This window comes from Tinamus guttatus, unplaced genomic scaffold, assembly GCF_059628265.1.
Source record: "Tinamus guttatus ecotype Peru unplaced genomic scaffold, ASM5962826v1 Tinamus_guttatus_pri_ptg000150l, whole genome shotgun sequence".
In the NCBI taxonomy this organism is placed as follows: domain Eukaryota; kingdom Metazoa; phylum Chordata; class Aves; order Tinamiformes; family Tinamidae; genus Tinamus; species Tinamus guttatus.
In genome coordinates, this window is record NW_028288684.1 from 3,606,048 (window position 1) to 3,629,396 (window position 23,349).

General features: G+C 38.4%; 1 protein-coding gene across 3 annotated transcripts in view; it reads left to right on the top strand.

Moving 5' to 3' along the window:
• The first annotated feature begins 1,303 nt into the window (after positions 1 to 1,303).
• DCLK1 (doublecortin like kinase 1) overlaps positions 1,304 to 23,349 on the top strand; it is a 221,697-nt gene continuing 199,651 nt past the window's right edge. For all 3 annotated transcript variants that reach the window (XM_088522248.1, XM_088522247.1, XM_088522249.1), the window contains exons 1-2: positions 1,304 to 1,681; positions 11,513 to 11,859. In XM_088522248.1, coding sequence (XP_088378374.1) covers positions 1,306 to 1,681; positions 11,513 to 11,859 — 723 coding nt within the window. In that variant the 5' untranslated portion in view covers positions 1,304 to 1,305. The remainder of the gene's footprint in view (positions 1,682 to 11,512; positions 11,860 to 23,349) is intronic.

A 23,349-nucleotide genomic window follows, 5' to 3' on the forward strand; every position in this document is an offset into this window, starting at 1 on the left:
GAAAGCTTGTGCTTGCGGTTTTTTTTTTTTTTTTTTTTTTTTTCCCTCATCCTTTTCATTGGAAATCAATGAGAAAGACCACTTCTAAGTTAGGTCTGTGTATCTGTACTATAAATAAACTTACTGTGCTTTTCTGTTCTGCAGATGTGGGTGGCTCTTAAGCTCGAAGATACGTATTTTCAGACTTTTTTTTAATTATTTTTGTTCATTTTACGTATGATTAACATCCCACTTGTAGTAATTATTCTTATGTTGGTCAGCAGCTAAGCAGGAAAGCAGGTATATTTGAGGAAGTGTGAGCTGTATTGGGCACTCAGTCATTTTGGTCAGAACTGCTCACACTGAAGTGCTTTTGCTGCTATCAAACATGGAAGACATAAATCGCTAATTTGCCTGCTGACATTGAATTTATCACTCCTTCAGTGATAGTTTTCCTGTGGTGAAAGACTCTGTCAGCATTGATCAATCTCAATATTAGTCTTGGGATATTAATAATACATTTGGTAATTTTATAAAGTAGTAAAGTAGCTTGCTGACTGAATAGTACTAGTTTCATGATTCCTTCTGATCTTTTTCCATTTTTGCCTTTCTTATTTATTTCCTGACATTTGACCACCTCTTCTGGTTTACAGTATATGAAGTTTTTGCAAAAGGACAACTGAAATAAGTTATTTCAAAGGTTAGGCTGTTGGAAAACCAATGATTGGAGTAAGCAAGGGCTTTTTAACGGTGGGATTGATCCCCCTAAGTCAGTTTACTGCTAGTGACAGTCCTGACTTTCTTTACCAACCTGGAATATCTTTCTTGCAGAAGTTCTTATTGCTTAGTGATTGGCAACAAGTATTGTCTTTTGAGATGGTAACTTCTGAGGGAGTGGTAGGAACAGTTGAGTTATGTCACTTAGAATAGGATTCAAATATCACCTAATGTAAAATGAGGAAAAGGCAGCTGACTTCTTTGCTCTTTTTTTCCAGTAGTTCAGCTTTGCTGTCTAAGGTGTTACTGAATTTGAACAAACCCTTACTTTTCTGATTGCATATTGCTAAGCATTTGGTTTCATGAGTGGTATGTCTATGGTGTATGAAACCCCAACTTCTTATAATCCAGACTTTACAGCCTGACAAGAGAGCCATAAAATGAGCATGTGAATGTAGCATGTCTTTGTTGAAGCTGTTTTCTGAACTCGGAAAGAAGTTTTCTGTGTGTGCTCTGTATATAACATGAAGTCTCAAAATGAGCTCTCAAACTTTGTAAGTTCTTAAACTTATTCTCTTCTCTTGCGCATCCTTTAGATTGAACTTCAAGATGTCCTTTGGGAGAGATATGGAGCTGGAGCACTTTGATGAGCGTGACAAGGCGCAGCGCTATGGCAGAGGGTCCCGGGTGAATGGTTTGCCCAGCCCTACCCACAGTGCCCACTGCAGCTTCTACCGAACCCGTACTCTACAGACCCTCAGTTCCGAGAAAAAAGCTAAGAAAGTCCGTTTCTATCGTAACGGAGACCGGTATTTCAAAGGAATTGTATATGCTATCTCCCCTGACCGGTTTAGATCCTTTGAGGCTCTGCTGGCTGATCTGACCCGAACTCTGTCTGATAATGTGAATCTGCCCCAGGGGGTGAGAACGATCTACACAATCGATGGCACCAAGAAGATCACTTCCTTGGACCAGCTAGTAGAAGGTCAGCAATAACATTTGGAGTATAAAGTTCTATTTGAATCAGTGTTTGCTAATTTTTTTTTTAGGTCTTCCACAAATGAGTAGTGGCATTGTTTGTATTGATAGAGGAAAAGAATTTCCAACAGTATAACTTGAATTACAAATATCTTAAATTGTGCTATGAAATATTCTTGCCTTAGCTTACTTGTTTCTTTTTGAAAGTGTCTGTTCCCTGTTAATCTAGTGATGGTAGTCCTAGATCTTGAAGACCTCACCTACTGCTTATTCTGAAATCTTGCCAGTTAGACTTGGCAAGGTCCACGATGGCCATTTTTATAGGTCTTACAAGCAGATATTGTCACCTCTACATGAAAGTCAGTTCTGATTCCTCTTTCTCAAGCGAAGAGCTCAAACTCTTCCATACCAGTAATTCTGCCTTAAGTGAACTTCTCCTCACTCATGATGTATTGGAGTCAAAGTAGTCATACTGTTAAAGTCATGTTGTACCTTTTAACTGTGCTAAGGTAGATGGTTTGAATAGATTCAACCTTTTTCTCTTCTGCAGTGTCTTTCCTTTTCCTCTTCCCTGGCCTGGTGACATTCCAGCATTACTTTTAAATAAGGCTCTTATACCCGCAATATAAAGCGCTATCAATTACTCCAGCATAAAGTGCTTTTGGCTTGTAGATGCTTCACATTCCATGTGTTGGCAACATTCAGAGCATCTAAGACCTGAAAGCATTAACGAGTATGTGCTGTAGCTGAAGTCATTCCTCTCTGTGAAGTAGAGAGGCATAACTTCAGTCCTGTAGAAACAAAGTCTACCCGAGCAATTTTGTTTATGGTGTCCCTGCCCCAGCTCCAATATGCCTTGGGCAACCCTGTAAACTAGGGCCTGTTAATTCTTATATGGGTAATCTGATAGTGTCGTCTGTCTGTGTCTAAAGTCATGGGAGAGCCTTTTTAGATTTATAACAGGGATTATAATTTCTTTGTGATTTTTTTCATTTTTAACACCAGGTGAAAGAATTTTTAGAATGAGTATATTATGAGAGAGGATCAGAAGTAGGGTAAGTTGGGGAGAGAAGATGTTAATGCTGAATAAGGCTCTTAAGAGAAGCCTATCTTGGTATAGCAGGTATTCAGACTCCACCAAGTTGTTTGCTGTAGGCACTGCAATAGAGAAGAGCTTTTTAAGGAGTTTTGTAAGTTTTGAAAAGAGACATGTTAAAAAGCAGAATAGAGAACAACATGAAAGTGTTCAAAAAGAACTGGAGGGGTGGGATTGCCCATGTAAGTAAGAGTTTTCAGGGTCAGAACTGCAGTTTTAGTGAAACAAAGGAAACTGATATTAACATCAATGTCTTGAATTCCATGGCTGTCTTGGAACTGTGTTTTTTAGGGCAATATTTAACTGGCAGAAACAATCAATTTCTGTAAGGATAGAGCAATATTAATAAGCATGTGTTTTAGAAACAGTATTTATATACTTTCTTCTCATTAGCCTTATAAATAATTGTGTTTATTTGATTGGTATGCTCACCAAGAAGCATGTATCATTGTTATTAATGTTGATTTGCACAGTCTTTTGCTACTAGCCAAAACCAGCAGTTGAGGAAGAAAAGGAGGGAAAAAAATGAGTGCAGAGGATGAAATAAATTGTTACCTCATAAACCTGGTTTATTTTGGCCTCCTGGATAATAATATTACTGTGTTTATGAATCAGTCAAAATGAAAGACAGTACTAAGGCATGAGCTTATTGTTAAAAAAACAAGTCTTTTGAGATATCTTCTGTTTTTATGAGATTTTCTTCTTTATCTTTCTAATAAAAATACCTCTTGTCCTTTGGACACTTCAAGATGGTAGTGATGGTTTGTATAAACCCTTTGCACTCTTTTCTGTACAAATTTAATAGCGTTTAGGTAGTCTGGTACAGCATTAATCAGCTTGCAGCTCTACTTTTATGTTTAAATAGCTGGAAAATCACAATCTTTGCTTCTCGCTAAATGACATTTTACATTTTCTCTCCAACTACTGGAATATGAAGCATTGCTTTGTTCATGAAATTCCTTTGCTATATGAACTCATACAGCAGCATGTATGAATTTCGTAAGACTGTTATGATTTTGGATAATAGTGTTTTTCAGAGGGACTGAATTAGTGATTCTGTTGACATGTAAATGTGGTAAGTTCTGTATTTGATGATGCTTGTTTGTTCTTGTGTGTGACAAAATTACTCTTGCCTTCCCTTACTGGTGTAATAAAGACAGAGAAGCAACTAGTTCTTGGGGAAGCCATAGATACTGCCTTTCATCTAACAGCTAAGTACATAGACCTGCGTGAAAGTAGTAGCAGCAGAACAAAAGTTGTAAAGGAGCTGTTTTCAGCAATAATATTTAGTTCTGCTTTGCATTCAATTCAGAGCTGGTGTGTGCTGCTATTTTGAGGTCTGTGAGCACATCTTCCTTTTATTTGAAACTAATGTCTTCCCTCTATGTTTTTGAAGACTTGAGCCATGCAGTATTTCTTGGGCTATGCGCTGTTGTGTAAAATTTGATGCACTTGGTAACTTCCTTTCTCCTTTTACCTTAGCTAAAGAGAGAATGCAAGGGATTTGGGTTACCTTCTTTGTCAGAGCTGATGTTGAGGACCCTTTTGTCATTAGAGAATGGCTTCCAAATGTGAAATGCCTTTCTACTTTGGTGAAACATGTAATAAAAGCTTCTGGGAACAATGAAAAAAGGAAGCTGCTCTCAAACCCAAATTCTTTAGTTGTAAGAAGGTCTCAGAAAAGGACTAGTTCTGTTTGCTTTTGTAAGGATTAGTGTAACATCTTTAAACCAAATACAAAGGTGAACTGATGGATCTTGTTACAGTCCTAAATGTTCTTGGGTTAAGAACAATAATAAACTGGAGTGTATGAAATAACTCTAAAATAAAGGATATTATTTACAGTTGTTATTCTTAGGGTCCTGCTTTGTGAAACAATGACCACAGAATCAATCCATAGCATCCCTTTCTTGTTAATTTTTATTATAATATTACCTCAGACTTAGTTATGAACCAGAATCAATTGCTTTAGGTTCCCACAAAGCATAAAGCCTTCTGAAAGCATGAAAACTTGAAGTCAAAGACAAACCAAAAAACCCCAGACCGCAAGACGGGCAAAGGAGTGCTAGGAAACAGCGTTGTCACATGTCAATATTGGATGCACTGCCAAACTATTAAACAGGTTTGCATGCGTGCACATGAATTGTGTAGGCTTAGTGTTAAAAATAGTTCTAAGGAATGATCTGAAAAAGAAAAATGAATGTTTCTGGGGGATTATCTTAAAGCTCTAATCCCAACTGAAGAAGCTGTCTGTGTGAGTATAAATATACCAGTTTGAAAAACTGGTAATGCCTATAGCTACTAGTAACTGGCGCAGGAATCCTGCCCCGAAGGAGCTGATGGACCCCAGGAGCCTAGACTGAAAAGTCTCCAAGTGCAGGCAGTGCAGGTTACACTTGACGCAGCGGGAAGGCTGCCTGCCAGCAGAGCAGCGTCTCCTGGCTGAAGTGGTGGGCTGTGACGGAGTTTCCAACACTTATGTGTAGGTCTCACTACCCCACCTCATTCCTCTTACCGCTGCTTTCCCCTCTCCTTCCTGTTCTTGCTGCTGCCACCTCTGCTGCAGCCGTGGTTGGGAGGAGCTGGACTCACCTGCTCCTGGGAAGCGGTTGACCTGCTCTCTGATGTGCTCTGTAGCTGAAGCTCTTCTGAGTCTTGCTGGCCTCAGCATTTAGGAACTGATGGGCTGCAAAGAGTGCAATACTGGTACTTATGTATATCAAAATAATAATAGCAAAATGTGTGCTTAAATGTTAGTAGAGCTGAATCTATGTGAACATCTGTTTGTGGAACTGAATTTATGCTGGCTATTTGGCATGGACTTTATCCAGGTCTGTCAAAGTTAGTGAAGCTTGGACTGGATCCTGTGGCAGAAATGTCTGAAATTCTTACAATGTTTAATAAATAAACAGCTGAATAATCCCGTTACACAAAACTGGTGAGGATTGTTCGACTTTCTGGCACTGTTTGACTATCTGATGAATTTGAGAAGATTCGCCCATTAGCCAGATGATATGCAGTGTGTCTTCCCAAAAATTGTTTAGGAAGGTCCCTTGATTTCTTTTTTTCCCTTTCCTTGCCTGGTATTTTCCAGTGCTATTCTTAACACAACTGCAAGGCATATCTTGCTTGCATATCTTCTTCACCAAGAGCGAGGAAATTTTTTACTTCAGGCTTGTGCCTAAAGTAAATTTCAGTGCAATTTCATTTTCTTCGTTGTGCTTGGAAGAGGGGAGAATTTTTGTTTGTTTTCAGTCTGAGCTGAGCAGAAAGAATGACATGCCTTTTTTTTTTTTTTTTTCTTTTTTTAAAAAAAGGAAGTCCTTCCTTTCAAAAATCTTTTCAAAAATATGAGATCTAGTTTATTCCAAATTCTACAAGTTTCTTGGTGCATCCGATTGCTAGCCGAAAATGGGTGGGGTAGGTTTGTTTCTTCAAGATAATCATTTCTTTTGTGCTGCATTTTTTCAAGACACTGCAGAAAGACAAGGTGCCAGTAATGTAGTTTAACTAGGTTATTGCTTTATTAAGTAACACATTTGGGAACTATCAGGTAATAACTCCTTGGTTCAGGTCATCTTTTTGCAGTTGGCTGTGTGTGGTGGGGGGATTGTCAGAACAAGGTGTTGAGGGATTGTCAGAACAGGGTGTTTTTCCTTTGTCTTTTGCTTGTATGAAATAAGAGGGGTGGAAGCGAGGGAGGTTGCCTGGATGATGGGCTGTCAGGCCGTTTTCGTGATCTCTTAGTCTGGTTTTTGTTCCATTTATTGGGAAAATGGACCACAATGAATGTCGGTTGCAGGAGGCACAAGCTGTGCCTGCTGCTGTTCTTCCACCTCTGGTGGGCTTGTAGATTAACTTTTTTTTTTTTTTTTCTTCTCTAAGTAGATGCTCTCAACTGAGGAACCAATACCATTTTAAGCAACAAAGTGGCAGTCATGCTATCCGGCAAGGAATAGCTGTTCCTTGCTTGCTTGCATCATTTAAAGAGCCTCTGAATCTGTTCTCTGGGGTTTTCCACCAGCAAGGGCCACCTTATGGAACCTCCTCCATTTAGCCATTTTAGGTTAGGTTGTCTTTAGCCAGGCAAGCAACCTGAATAGTCTCTTTCCAGAGATAGTGATGAGGACATTCTAATAATGAGCATATTAAGAAGCTGAAGAAAATATTAATATCAATACATCAGAGAGAGGGAGGCAAACATTCATGCCGGGAAAGCTCCAGTATTTACCGGTAATGATTCAGTGTCTCCTTAGCACCCCCTCGCTATACAGATTTTTATTTTTTGATTGTGATTTTATTTTGAAGTGTATTATGACATTCTGTCATGGCCTAAGAGAATTGTCTTCTGGTGTTCAGTGGCTCCACTAGTTCAGCTACATTAATTTTTGCAAGAGGTATACCTGTATGTAGTAGGTTTTATTTTACTTTTTATTTTTAGTACAAACCAGGCTTCTACAGGATTGTCTTGGATTAACCTTTGAATACCACGATTTTCATTGGTTACACTTTAGATTTTAGTAAGTGTTGGGTACTCATACACCTTAAATTGTGAGATTACTGATTCAGAAACATAAAACAAACATCAAGGCTTTTATTCTTTCTGAGTGGGTAAAGTTGGGTATGTTTAATTTATATTGTTGATTTGAGAAGGTGAGGAGGAAAGTGGGGCTGTCAGGAAAGAGGTATTAGTGTTTAATGCTTTTTTTTTTTTTTTTTTTTTTTTTTTTTTTCCCCCCCGGCTAGGTTTCAGGTGTTCCAAAATAGCTGGATCTCCTTCACCCCTTTTTAAAATTCTAATGGTTATTGATACTGTAATCAAGAGTCAAGATTTCATTAGTGACAGAGTACTGTAAGCTCTGACACCTCTCAGATGTGTGTTTCTCTGTTACTCTGGATCTGGGGAAGCTAATTTGCTGGTAGTGGTGCCAGTGGTCACCTGCCAGTGAGCAGGTTCCAGCTCTGCTGCACCTCAGGCACCATTTACTATCGTGACGTGGTTGTCCAAAAGACAGTGGTAGAGAAAGGTTGCCAAAAAGAACGTTTTAGAGCTGCATTTGATGGTTTGGGGGCTTGTCCTGATTGCAGTTTGATTCCAGGCCCTGATTCCTGAATCAAGCTTCCTTGTTGTAGTGTGAGACTAAAGGACTACAGGCCTCCCTGCCTCCTCATCGGAGCAGCTGCGAGAGGCTCTTCAGGAGGCAGGAGCTAAGCAGAGGGTGGATCTGTTGGCTTAGCAATCCTCCCCTGCAGTACTGAGGCAATTTAGTGGTGTCCACTGCGGAACGTCTTTACAGTCTTCCCTTCCTTAAGGTAATGGTGAAAAAGAAGTGAAAATGAAAATTAAGATTGCTATTATTATTTTTTTTTTTGGCCTTTCTGTTGAGATTTCCTGCTGACACAAGCACTACCAGAGCTAAAGGGTTACACCAGACACTGGAATTTCTGGCTGTTGTCAGTGTGAGGCTTGGGCCTTAAGTTCAGGAAACTTGAATTTACACTAAAGTATTTCTAGGATTAGGAGTACTTAAACTTTGAATATTTCCGTAAAACAGTTTAGTGATTGTAGAGAAGATGAGATACCTTTAAGGTGTTGGACTTCTTTAACTGATGTCCTTACAGGTCTGGGCCTCTCTGTCAAGTACAATCCCAGACAAACTTCCCTCAAGCCAAGTGTTGAGGTCTTAAAGAAGTGTGAAGTTTTAAGAAGTGACATGATGTGGGGAGAAGGAGAGAGAGTGCCTGTATTTCTGTTTTGCTATATAAAGTTGCTCCTAATAAAGATATTTAATCCTAGAAGGCCTTGGATATTCTTTTACCTCCGAGGAATTCTGTAGCTAAATCTGATGCCTCTCAAGAAGGAAAAAAATGTATCTTGGTGCAAATATTTTATTGTTGCCATATGTAGTACTGTTGGAAAAGAAGAGGGGGGAGGCAGTGGGATGGTAAAACAGTCCTATAGCTTCCGGGATCATATCGGGCTGTTTCATATTTGCTTACACAAAAGGCTAAATGTAAGTGGCTGGCAAATGCTATTACACATTTGCTAGGAACCCAACTGATCTTTAAATATAGGTAGCATTAAAAATCACATGAAACATTTTCCTTTCATGAAAGGGAACTAAAATAATTCTTAAGCCTTCTAGTGTCAATCTTCTGGGTACAGTAGATGCAACTATTTTTTACTCGTTTCTGAGTAACTAGGTTGGTAGTGAAATGTAAATTGAAATTCAGAAGGATGGACTTTTGACAAATAAGCTTTCATATGATGTCACTTTTGGCGAGACAGTCTTGTTTTATGCAAATAAATGGAAAATTTCTGTGATAACATGGAATCCCCAAATATATTTTTCCCCTGAAAGAGGTTTCCAGTGTGTTTTAAATTTGAGTTACAACTCAAATAGAGACAAGTTTTCTTAAAACCTAGAGGACACTAAAATCTCATGAATCTTGGATTTTTTGACTTGAGGTATTTACTATATTGAATGCAGTTCTGTTCATATTAGGATCTTCATTTTTTTGCACAAAGCTTTATTACTATTTATTTTTTTTTAAAATGTTACCATTATAAATGGAGCATTGGGGAGGGAGGGTGCATTCATGTTGTTCTTACCCTGTAGTAATTTATCAGTTGAGTATTAAAAATAGTGTCAAGGGACATGGATAAGAAAATAAGAAAATGTCTTGTTTGGTCACTTTTGGATGATTACCACTGCTAAGCCCTCTTGTCTGTCTTTCTCTAAGTATATATATCCATCTATATGTGTGTGTGTATGTATATATGTATGTGTATATGTACACAAACAGTATATACACATCATATATATGGATAAAAAAGGGAAAAAAATGTCTTTTAGACTCTCATTAATTTAGCGTAGCTTTCTCTCTTGGATTCCTTTCCCAACACTTAAGATGTTACCGTGAAATGTGCAGTAACTTGAAATCATAGGATTACTAGCAAACATTACAATGTTGCACTTGTCTCCTGCTTTTATTTTTGTAAACATTCTTTTAAAGCAGAACACAAAATACAATAAAAGTCTTTTTATGATTGCTGCTTGATCTTAGGCCCCCATCACAGTTTCCTGTCCCATGGTCCATCTTCCCGTGTTGCTCTGACCTCTTTACTTGGAGTTCTTCCACTGGCTTTCTGGTGGTCGTGGAGTTACGAGTTACCACCTCATCTCGCCCTTTGGGGGATCATGGTAATTGTGCCAGTGGAGGCCCAAACCCCTCTTGCATCCTGGGACCTTCTGTCCCAATGGTTCCCACTAGAGCTGGCTGTGGTAATGCCCTATGTCTGCCAGTATTCACTGTGTTCTTGTGGGGCTGGAGGAAGTGGCCCTTAAATATTAAAAATGAATGCCAGAAGGGAAATCTAGGTATTGAACCCTGAATTCTGTTGCTTAGGGTAAGAATAATTACCAAAATCTATTTTTAGTTTATGTGAGATGGCTTTTTTTCTTCTTCCTGTATGCTATTTGGCATAGTAAGTACTTTTTTTTTTTTTTTTTTTTCTTTTTTTTTTTCCTCCCATTTCTGTTTTAATACCTTGGACTAAATGCAAACACAAATGTCTTTATGCCATTATAGCATACGCTGAACTACTGAACCTAGGAGATTTGAAACATCTTAAATGTTTTTGTGGTATTTTTCGGAATGGGGTTTTGTATTATTTGTCATCCAGTTTAAGCTGCCAAAAGGTGCTTTCTTGCTGGATTTAGTGTTACGGGTTTTTGTGTGTGTTGCCCCCAGCCACAGGGTGAGCTGGATGAGCTAGCTCATTGAGTATTCATTCTGTCTTTATTGATGCATTTTTGTTCTACCAGATCACCAGTCTCACCCGCTGGCAGTGCAGTCCCTCACACAAGCATGAGGGAAGGGATGGAGAGGGTGCCCGTCTTGCAGCAACCTGCAGTTGGACTGAATTAAGTTGCCAATTCACTCTTCACTTTAGCATCAATGCTGAAGGCAGATGTGGTGGTACTTACTAGCTATGTTAGTTCCTCAGAAATAAGTAGGCGTGTTAATTCTGATTTGCTCTGATAGAAATATGAGCTATAATATATGTTTTTTGTTTTTTTTTTCTCCCTCTTGGTAAATTTAGTGGGAGGGAACTCTGCAGTTATTCTGCTCTGCTTTTTTTTCTTTCCCCATATATATAGAGAGAGAGTCAGTAGAACAGTAGTGAGGCTTCTTGCTTATGTGCATCCTGTTTTATATTTAAAGCTTGAAATAAACATATATCCTTTCATCCCTCTCTTACAGAAATTAATTTGCAACCTGTTGCTTTTGATAATGTTTCATAGTGTTTCCTCGAAAGTGTTTGGGGCCTGCCGTTTTGGTGGTATTGGCCCATTTAAGTGTGAATTAAAGTATGAAGCTGGAGGACTACTGTGATAATGCACTCAGGCTGGAAAGCTGATTAGCTACATAGGCCACTTATTGACAGTAGCCGTCCCTACTTCAGATAGTGTTTTTTGAAAAGAAAACAGATGCTTTCAAGAGGTTTGTAATAATATCTTTAATGGTCGATAAGTGTTCTGTAAGATATTTTCTTAGTCCATAACATCCAAGAAAGTAGATCATCAGTATTTTATGCATTATAGATCAAGAACCATAAGAATAATGTTTAATAATTGAGCAGGATTTGATTTTGTGTTTTTCTTGGGTTTTTGTATTTTATTATTATTATTCCCCTGCCCAATCTGACGTTCTCATCTGGTGCTTTTGTTTCTGCAGGGGAAAGCTATGTATGTGGTTCAATAGAGCCCTTCAAGAAACTGGAGTACACGAAGAATGTAAACCCAAACTGGTCAGTGAATGTTAAGACAACTTCTACTTCCCGTTCAGTGCCGTCTCTCGCCACTGCCAAAGGAGGTACTCCAGATGCGAAGGAGAATAAGGATTTCATTAGGCCTAAGCTAGTCACTATCATCAGGAGTGGAGTGAAACCACGTAAAGCAGTCCGGATTCTGCTTAACAAGAAGACAGCACATTCGTTTGAACAGGTTCTTACTGATATAACAGATGCCATCAAGCTGGATTCTGGGGTGGTTAAACGCTTGTACACACTAGATGGAAAACAGGTAAGAGTTCTCATCCAAATCATTCTCACTGTGAAGAAAGGAGAATTTTTCAAAAGGGCAAAAGTAGTAAATTAGTACAACTATGTTTTTCTATAAAATATAGAATGAAGCCTTCCACAGAGTAAAATGTACTTAGGATGTGTGATCAGTTTAAGAATGTATCAGGAAGTATTATTTGGCCTCAATGACGGTCTTACCATTGATGATAAATAATAGCTTTAAGTTTGTCAGTCAAAAGCATGGTGTGGTGGTGTCATTTTGGCTATGCATGTCAGAAACCTAGAATGAAGGACATATAGAAAAAGCTGGAGCTCATCATGTTAACTTTTTTTCAGCTCTTACTGCAGCAGTTTTCAGTCTTTGTACTTACCTTTCCATAACCTCTATGAACAGTGAGGACACATTCCACCATGCTAAATTCAGCCTGCTGCTGTCCGTAATGATGAAAGTGATTCTTATTGCAGCTAGGATGGACTATGAAGAAGGTGACAAATTTAGGAAACAGTGAGTGAGGATTTTCCCTTTCACAGGAAAACAGGTAGGGTTTTCTGTGGTGCCTGCATTTACTGAGGAATCTCTTGTAGATAACTTATTTCTTCTAGGAAACATCTTCAAGCAGTGTCGTCTTTGCTGATTCATCAGATTGGGGCATAGTCAGAGTTCCAGAGGCTTCTCATGGAACTCGAGGACAGAGGGAGAAGAACAAATATTACTGAGTAACCCTACTTCTTTTCTGTCTTTCACTTCAGTTGTAATTTATCTACAAGTGTATATTAATTATCGCAAAACCGGAGGAGCGATAACCCTGATGAAGGACAAGACTAATTTCAGCATGACCTGAATTGATTTAGAGCAATAATGACTCTAGAGAAATAAGATTTTAGAGTTTACAAGTGTAACCTTTTCCACTGAAGAAATGATACAAATATAAAACGTGCTCAGAGAAGTGAGCAGAGTCTCGCTGAAAATCTGGAAGCTACTAGAGACTTAAAAATGTATTGGTACCCTGTTTTGCAGCTTGTAAGTCTATAATATCTGTAGTCACTGAGCCTAGATACAGCTAGCCATGTAGTCATATCAGTGTAGGCTGCAAAATATGGTTGGTATAGTCAAATACTTCATCAGCTAGATCCATCTGTGCATCTAACGTCTGCAGTTACTGGAGATAATATGCAGGCATAGCTCTGGCAACAGCTACAGCAATATCCTCTCATCTGAAACATGACTAGTTAATGGACAAGCTGCTTATTCAGAGCACTGGTTCAAAGCACGGCCGAGTCTGGATTGACTGAAAGCCTGTTCCATCTGCCATTTTATGATTGACCTCTGATACCAGTTACAGACTCGAAGTTCAATTTAGGTGACTACACGCATGTTTTAAATTGTTCCATTCGTAGATTGTCTCTGCTGTGAACTTGACAGGAGTTCTTGGGTGAATATTGCAATTCTTAGAGTCCCTGTTGTAGCCTCTCAGAAACAGGATGTATGTTTGTTTTATACTGGGAGGTTCTCTGGGCTGTGTGAATAAACTTGTTTTGGTTTAGTTATGAAGAAATTTGGTCACTGTCAAATACACTGTCAGAATATTTTATGCTGGTCTCAGGTCTCTAATTACTGGAAATACGCAGTACTGTCCTACTACCAGGGTGTTCCTGGCCCTGCTGTTGTCACAGTGCAGTTGAATTCTTTGTCAAGCCATGAGACTTGAGGTGCATTTTGACAAGTGCTGTGCTGGGCATTTATCAAACACCTCATAGCCATTTGTCTAAAGGATGTCCAGGAGACCAGGTGTCCCAACACTTCCTTTCTTCCTCCCTGTCTACTGAGTTGAAATTGTATAACCTGCTGCCCAAGTGGATTGGTAAGGGCAGGGCTTGGGGGAAGGTTTGTGTCTCCAGCTGGTTGGGATGGAGACTTTGTTCACTGAATGTACAAAGCAGCTTTGTTGGCAGAAAAGGAAATCGATGATCTTGCGCGCAGCAGGAGCAACCTGTTCACCCCTTTGTGGGGAAGTCATTGATTTCCTGTTCTGCAAGGCAATTGCTGTTCCATTTCCTCTGCCAAAAGCCTGAGCTCCCATATGCTGCTGGGGGCATGATGATGGATTTCTTTATTGCTAAACTCAAGCTGTGAATGATTACTGGAAGGAAATCCATGGTAAATCCAAAATTTTTCCAGTAGTGTTTATAGTTGGGAACTTCTACTGCAGCTCTTGTGGGAATTTAGAAGGTTCTGGAAAACCCTGTGGTTAAATCTAACAAATCTGTGATTAAATCTTTCACCACCAACTTAAAAAGCAATAAAATCTTAAGGCCCTGAGCCAAGAAAAGTAATTTGCTCTAAGGATAAGAGAGTAAAGCTCTTGTAGGATTATTATTTGGGAATGTAACTTGGAAGCAAAGCTTTTCTGTACAGCCTTCTCTTACGTGGGCCTCAAAAAATAACTCACAGGAATTACACTCCATGACAAAAGTCAAATATATTCCAGCACAGGTGGGCAAGAGGGCCATGGCCATGCAGACAGGTGTTGGAAAATGGCATTTGATGCCTCTGGCTTGACAAAAAAAGCAGTAGGAGTCAGTGTCCTGGCTGGGCTGCTGAGTTAGGTGGAAGTAGTCCCATATGAGCGCTAGGCAGTGAGTTTAAACGCTCTGTCTCTAACAGCCTGGCCAGCTGTAATGTTTTGATTTACGTGGTTGAAACTGTTATGCTGAGTTAAAAGAATTTAAATAATATGGCCCATTGTCGTCAGACTTTAAAAGCTTGCTGTGATGGTGGTAGTGGTGCTTGGAGACTCAGTGTTTGAGGGGAGATGATATTGCCTAACTTGTTAGGAGGAAAAATCTCCCATACTGTCCAGTTGTGTGTGGTTTTTTTTTTTTTTTTTTTTTTTTAACCTGTGGGAGGCTTTAGTAATTCTTGGTGCATTTGATGCTTTGGTATTTTTGAAAGCTCAGAAGAGCTTGATCAGGTAGGTGTATTGCAACTGCCCTTTGCATTTTTGATGGCAGAGTTAACAGAAGAAAAACTAGAATCAACTGAAAATGACTGTTTTTTTTGTCTCACTGCATCGGTGGAATTTCAGGGACTATAGTTCAGCATTTTCCTGTGTTTTGCAGATGTTACTGTGGATTTTATGCATTTAACCTACTAAAATTTATTTACCACAAATAGTACATTTCCTTATAAAGCAGGTCAGGATCTGTATTTTGACTTCAGTGTTTCAAAAAACTTTAGGATGTAATTTCATTAGCACAAAAAGGGCCCAAGATAAAACTTTAAGATGGTGCTTATTCAAGCTTGGGGCCTTACTTGGGTATATCCTCTCAGTTCAAATACTAATGATTCCTTAAAGCAGGATGGGATTCATACTGTGTCTAGAATATTTTTAATGGATATTTTTTTTTACTGGCACAATAAAGTGATACTGTATCTTTAGAGGAAGATATAGAATGAGTTTCTTATAAGATGCTAATACTCGTGCTGATGGGGGATTCCCAAACAGACTTGTGAGCTTGGGCACTAATATTCTCTTCCAAAGCCCTTTAGGTAGTTTAAATAAAATCTTTTTCCCTTAATATTATTAAAACCAGCTTAGGCAGAAGTCCTGAAATGTTCTCCTTGCCATCTTTGCTGTGTAAGGAAAGCAAAAAATAGATTGAGTGTGTTTAATGGCTGCTTTGAACGATTAGATGGATATGAAGGTGTTCTCTTAGTGTTGTGGGGTGTTTTTTTGTTTGTTTGTTTTTTAATGTCCTAGGTAAAAGTTTTATTCATTTTTAGATTAAAAGGCTATTTAAGAAGAAAAGACATTTTTAGTATTGACACTCTTACATTCTCAGATATTCTGCAGATAAGGCGCTGAACCGTCTTGCTTTTCTGTAGCTGCCCCACGTTCAATTTGGTTCTCTTAGCAGGTGTCATTTTCAGTTTGTGCATTAGAGAAAGGTTTGATGTAGGAGGTGTGTGGGCAGGCGATGCAAGCACCAAGGACACAAGCTGCCCTTGCAGGTAGAGCCAGGTCGCTGTGTCGTGAGCTCTGTTCTCTGGTTTCTATACACTGATGATCTTCTAGAACAACACCAAAGACTGAAATGGGAGAATGTTAATGAAGGACACGTATTGCAGCCACACGAAATTAGTGCCATTTTTAGGAGTGTTTAGTGTGTGATGTGCATATTTATACAAAGCATTTGCATTGCTTGTTTAGACAAAAACTAAAATTTGGACAGAAATGTTTTATCACCTTGCAAGACCCCACATTCCCTTTTGGAAGAACAAACATCTGCGGTGTAATGGGACCTACTCATTTGAACAGGTAGTTTATTTAGTTTGAGTAGATGCAGTCATACAAATGACTTTTCAATATATTCATTATGTTATGTATTCAACTCAAGGTAGATTAGCGCTCAGTGGCACAGGTACCAGAATAAAAGTCACCATGTGACATTTTCCTTTTGTATATCATTTAAATAAATTTAGCTTTACAAATATGAAATACAGTGATTGTTATTTAGGGATATTCATTTTAGGAGTGTGTCTGTGTATGTGTGAACATAAGAGAGAGGAGCGATTTCCATCAATCCCACCCTACAATTACTTTGTCTTAAGCCACTGAAATATCTATGCTAAAAGCAGTGACTGCAGGGAAGGGGCAAGTCACAGGGCTAGAGAGGATGAAGCCTCTCCAGTGAGTGAATACATGTGTTTTTTTACAGGAACCCTGCTATAATGTTATGTTATGAACTAAATTCCATTTCCTGGAGACCTCCCTCTGTGAAGTACCTAGTATTTTAGCTTTTAATCAGGATTTATTACTGCTGGTTTAAGAAAGTAGAAGAAGAAAGGAGAAAGAAAGAAGAAGAAAGCAACTATCTTTATCTACACCTGAGTGTGTCTTTTTTTTCTTCTTCTTTCTTTCTCTTCTTACCAAATATTTTTCAGTTGTTAATAATGTCAGTGTTCTAAAGTAAATCCTTGGCCAAATTTGCCCTTTTTTTAGGATGGACTAGAGATCTCAAATTTCTCTTTCTAGACTTGGATTCTCCTTGATATGGAAAGATCTACGTAAGGTAGGTATTAATTGTGCAAGACATTCTCCAGTTAGCATTTGTGTAGAGTATGTCACACAATAATCCACATAAGACTAATGTTAAATGAAATAAAATTTATATGCAGGAAAATGATTCACTGTCTGTGGGTGCGCTTTGAGATTTTGATTCACATCAGTATTTGTAATCGGTACCATTCTTAATATAGAACAGACATTTGATTTTTGAGGTGACTAGTTGTGCTTGATCTTTAGATTTGCTCTTTCATTTTAGTCACAATCCACTCAAAATGCATACAACTTAAAATTATTCCTAGATTGAAAAATTGGGATGATAAATGCTGTTGCATCTTGACTATGGTTTCTCTGGAGCGCGGTGACTTTTAACTCTCCTATGCTGGATGCAGTGCAGCTCCTTGCCAGCTCCTTGCCAGCTCAGGGGTGGTGCTGATTGATCAGAAGATTGTCCTGAGTTCTCTGTGAGATGCAGCTGTGCTGACTAATTGGAAACAAATATTAGGTAAGATGGCTTCTGCAGATCACTCAAGTATGTTAGCAGGAAAGCAACCGCTGGGGAAGTTTATGCTTCTGTTTCTGCGGTAGTATTTTATTATTGAAACCTACACTGAACCTAAGTACACTGAAACCTAGTGTGCTTATACTATACAAGCTGTTCGTCTCGAGAGATCTTAACAGTCTGAACACGACAGGATCGTACACTCCAGAAAATACTCATGCAGCCTGGTTTTGGCACAGAGTTTAGGAAAAGAGACAGGGATGGGCTGATGTATTGTCTAGCTGGGAGAGACACTTCCCAAGAGCAATTCTGAGCATCTCTGCACCCTGTAAGGCAACTCGCTTTGCCTTCCATCTTGCTTCATATATTTGATAAGAAGTAGCTGCTTTCTTTTCTTTGGGAAGATGCATCATTCCTGGCTTTGGCTTTTTGAAACTGATTTAGGAGAAGGACAAAGGTGAGAGGTTTCTCTTAAGTATGAGGGCTTTCAACATTGGGAGAGAAAGCCCAGTAATGCCCTTTGGGAAAAAGAAAAAAAGACAAAGCAAAATTAAATAAAAATTAATGACTAGAAATCATTCATCTCAGCAGATGGTAGTAGGTTCTAAGGGTCTTGGAAGATGCATCTGATTCCCACTGAGAAGTGGGCTTACTTTGCAAAATAGATTGCACTGTATATTTAATACGACAAGGAGTGAAGTCTGGTACAAAATCACGAAAACACATGCCAGGGTTCTAGGCAATTTGCTGGCATTTGAAATTGTCCTGGTGGAGAGGAAAGAGCAATGCTAGGACCTTGAGCGCTTGTGCCTCTGGGTTGGCTGCGTTGATGTCATGTTATGACATTGACCAACAATTTTAATTGTTAACTAAATAAAAAAAGCCTTCTGTAAGGGAGTGAACAGAAGCCCATTCCTAATTGAAAACAGTGTGTGTGTTCCTTTTTCTAGTTTTGGTTCCTATTAAACGGAGACCAACAACTGTGCTGCTCCATCTCTAAAAGCCCTCTCACAATAGGAGTTTCCAAGGTTGCTAATTGGCATCTCCTATGAACTGTAGATTTACTTGGAAAATGAAGAAGAGAAAATTCCATCTTCTTTGACCTTTAGATTCTCTTCTGCATAGCATGAAAGCCAAACTATTATTAATCGAATAGGACTGAAAACTTGTACATCTGTTTCACTGTGCCTTAAATGTCACAGAAGTTGATGTTACTGTCCTATAAGGATATGCAGCTACTTACCAGAGTTCGTGTGTAGTTAGCAGCCATTTTCTAAGGACAAGTGATTTTTGACTCCTCAAAGACCGAGTGTCACATTTCGTAAGCGTGACAGATGGTGCCTCAGTGGAAAGGAGGTTGTCTGATAATTCAGAGTTTTTAGCGTTACTGGAATAAGTGTCCTTTTGCTTCATGTCTCAACTTGCTTTATTTTTTAAATGTGTAACTAAAACTGAGCTTCTCATAAAGTGATATTCTGTTGACTGGTAGGAGGAGCAGTAAACCAAAATGAAACCACTCTAAACTTGGGGATTTTTTTTTTTGGTTATTTTGATGGTGGTGTGGGGGCGAGGGGAAAGGAGGGGGCTAACAGGATTGTTTGTTTGTTTTTTCACTTCTGTCTCCTTGAGGACTTCTTTTAAAAGCATTTGCAAATTTCCCTGGTGGCACATGCTGCTGTGCTGGAGAAAAGAGCAAGTTCAGGGATAGTCATTGAAAAGATGAGTAATGCACAGGCCTCAGGATCAGAGACATTCTCTGTAAATAGCTGGAATCTCTCTTTTTGTGCTGTCTTTCTAAGCCTTGTCTGTACCTCTCCCCAGTCCTGTTAGGATTCTGTTTCACATCTTTGACTGAAGGAGTTAATAGTCAGAGACTACACAATGTGTATTTTCAGTTGTGTTTACTGAAATGATATATATATATTTAATCTCGGAAACTGTGATTATTAATAACTTTTAAATTGGAATGAATAAGTTCTTTTTTTTTCCCCATTTCCTATGATTGTATGATATAGTGGTATGATGTAGTAAGGCAGCAAAGAAAGTAAGAAAGTGATAATGGATCTTGGTTTCCGGGGGTAACTTTCTGTCATTTAACAGAATTTTAAGAAACATCAAAGGAAAAAAAAAATGTGTTCCTCAAGATATTCTGTAGCACATATGTCTTTCCTAGTGAAATCAATATACAGCTCTTTAAAGAAAATAAACAGTACTACATGCAACTTATTGCAATTTACATAATTGATTGGTAATCTATATATGGCTTCTTGGGTCTAGCATTTTTGCACAAACACTTGAAAAATCTTTGCAGTCTCTCCTTGAGGAGGTTAAATTACTAAAACTTAATGAGAACTTTTTTTAATCAAATACAAGTTTGAAAAGCCACCTGAGACTTGGTACAAATGTGTTTTGATTATTTCCTTCTTTCTACTTAATTTTCATTCAATACCTTTTTTGTAAAGCTGTTGTGTAGAAGAAAATTCTTCCACGAATGAGAGCTTGGTGAGTGGTGTAAGAGGACAAGCTACATAAATATTCTATGACTAGTTTGATTTTTCTGTGAAATCTAATTCCTTTGTTTTTCTCTGTCTCTTTTTTCTGTTTATAGGAACAGAGATCTTTAAAGTGCAAGCAAATGTAATTGATACTGTCCAAATGGTTTAAAAATTATTGATGGTGGAAAGAATGGCAGTGACAGAATGCCCAACTAAGTGCCTTGTTTTGGTAGTTAAACTTTTATGAAGTCAGTTTATTTTCTCAAAACGTAGTCAACTATGATTCATCTAAAGTTATTTTCAGTACTTTCCAACTTCTGAAGGCATGCCCTGCACTGTCTCTTATGGTCATTGGAAAAAAAGCACAAAAACGCTCTGGGGATGTTCCGTTTATTTGATCTGGAATTGACTTTCATGTTTCTTTTATTTCAGTAGTCGAGTAATGCAATTCCTGCAGTAATTGAGGACTGCAACACTCACTTCTTGAGTATCTGTCAAGTTAAACAAGATGATTCCAGGTCTCTGACTCTAGAAAGATTATTTTTTAAATAAGCTCTGTTATGAGTGAGTTTGAGGAACAACTGTGTTTCCTTACTCCCTGTGCCTGAGGACTTCTGCTGTGAATTTTGGTAGAAGTGGGGTTGATTAAAAGATGTTTAGGGACTACAATATTAAGTGCTTAATAAGTCAGCAATGTTCTGTGCTGATGCTTGACACGTGTTCTCCCCCACACACCTTTAAGCTTGAAACCCCTTTGTTCAATCTTGTAGGAAGTATTGACTTAATCTCTTCTGATTTTAAGTCCTCACTATTGTGTGCCAGGTCATGAGGGTAGAATGCCTAGACTCAATCAGATTAAAGAACTAATACAATTACCATCAGGTTAGAATATTTCCATTGTACAGCATGCAGACTGTAGAGCTCTAAAAAGGACTTAGGTTGAATTAAGCCAATAAATTAAGCCAACTCCTTGGAGACTGTTTTCCGGATGTCAGTGGCTAATAAGTATGTGACAGGTCCTCCAAGGTGTGCATTCTACTGACTTTAGTTTTCCAGAAACACCTTTTTTTTTTCCCATGAACTGTTAAAGCAGATCAGAGCACCTTCTACAAGAAGTTGTTTTGGCTGAATGAGCCTGGGCTGCTGAGGAAGGACTTGAGGACTCTTAAAGTCGCAGATAGAAGAAGTCTTTAAGGACTTGGAGGATGCAGGAGGATAGATAGATCTATCAGATCTGTCTTCGCAGAGAGATAAAATAAGCACAGATGAGTGTGAAATTATCAGAGATAAGTAACTTTTACTTTAAAAAGTCATGACAGAAGATTGTATTATGCTTCTAGTGGAAATGGGAAAGAAATACAGGGCTTTGGAGCCAGAGCTGAAAGTTACTGAAAATAGCACTCATGTTAAGTAGTTAAAGCTGATTGCTCCTTCTGAATCAGTTGTTCTGGTGGATTTGATTTTCTATTAAATGTGGAATCTTAAAAACTTTTTTTTATGTAAAATTCCTCTGAGCTTTAGTAGCTTAAAACTGTAAGAGACATCTACTCATCGAATAGAGGGTGAAATCTCAGTTTGAACTGTTTTTAATTATCTTTTTGGCTTGGTTTAAGCGATGACTTTCTCAAAGCTGCCAGACAGTCAGGGAAGATTGGGGGCATCTTGTAGAATGTCTTTGATTAAAAATGAAGACAGACATTTATTGCAGATGCACATGCTGATTTTTTAAATAGAGAATGTGGTTGAAAATACCTCTACCTACTTTCCCTTGCAGTGAGGTTATTTTCATGTTTTGCATTTATTTGAATTGCAAACTGTAGCTGCTGCTGTACAGAATGCCTCAAAAAGTCAAACCTTTGACACTTTCTTTATTCCAGCTGCCCCTGAAATATCTTCCTGTCTCATGTTGCCTTTCTTAGTTTCTTATCTGCCTCCTAATCGTCTGTCTGCTTCTCATGGCTTTCTAAAGGTCTCCTCCACTTTCTCTGATTACTCATTTTCATGCTTCTTTTGTATATCAATGTTATCTTCTGTGGGTTTTGTATGTGTGTATGTGCTCTAGTTGCAATTCCTGTTGATTTACATCTGGCACATTCTCACAAATGTCACTTTGTGGAGTTTGTTCTGTATGTGAGATGGTTTCTTGATCACAGGTTTGGATTTTGTAATGCAGCTCTTCTGTTCTGTTTGTAGATCCTATGTTTTTATAACCAGCCTGATGTGTTTAACCTTCTTCTGCTGTTTCTGCATTTACAAGATTCTTGTTTGCATCTTATGCCCAGATAAGGTAATAAAGGTAAAGGTAATAAAGGTGAGCTAAAGGTAATGCGGTCTATAGAATATCTAGGTGGAACACTTGCATACTCTTTGAAAACAATTTTGAGAAGGAAGCAGAGAGCAATGTGCATGGTAAATAACCCTGACATTGATAATCACAAACTCTGTGTGGGAATAGATTTTGTGTGAGAATAAACACATGTATGCTGACAACACATGTATTCATATATATATTCTGTCTTTTTTAAAGTATTTCTGAGGGAATAAAAATATTAAAAATAGAGAAGCTCATGAAAAGGTCCATCGTTGACATAGCAGTTGACATCTGACATGTCTGATTCTGATCAGACATCTCAGACTGTATTTGATGCCCCCCCCCCCCCAGCTAAGTGAGCATAAGTTGGTGCCACTATAGAAGTAAGATGGTCATAGTAAAGTTTCCATATAAGTTGTTGGGTTTGGGGTGAATACTCCTGGAATACACAAAGGCGCTCTCTGTTCCCTGGTGTCTGAGTAGTTCTTGTTGCCATCTGACATGCTAATGTATATTGTTTTCTTTTACTCTTGCTACTTAAAAATAGCTTCTGTGATCTGGTGTACTCAATGTTCAGTGGCTTCCTGAAGAAGAATAGAGCTTACAGGGGAAAATACGGTTATGTAGACATTTTAGTTTCTAAACCAGAACACATCTGCTCCGGGGCAGTTCGATGAACACTGCAAATACTCTGGAGACTCTGTTTAAATAGAGTTTGATTGTGATGAATTGGGAACAGGGACTGCAATCAGTATGAAATCTAATAAGACAAATATCAAGCAGTTAATGTTGGAAGAAATAATCAAATGGTTCATCAGAAGTGGAGAAACAGAACCCAGATGAGAGTGCAGTAAGCATGATATTTAAAGCCTTTTAACAAAAGAAGTATTGAACACTTTATCATTAGGAAATAATGAAAAACATGCAGGAGAATGGGATCTAAGGAAGAAGTTTCTAGTGGTTGTGCAAGTGATTAGGATTTTTATGAAAGCAGTTGGTAACATCTGCTTTTTGCATCTGGCATAGGCAAACCAAAATTGTGCATCTTATAAATGAGTAAAGGCAATGAGAATAATCTTAGAAGTGAATGTTCTCAGCATAGTGAGCAAGGGTTGAG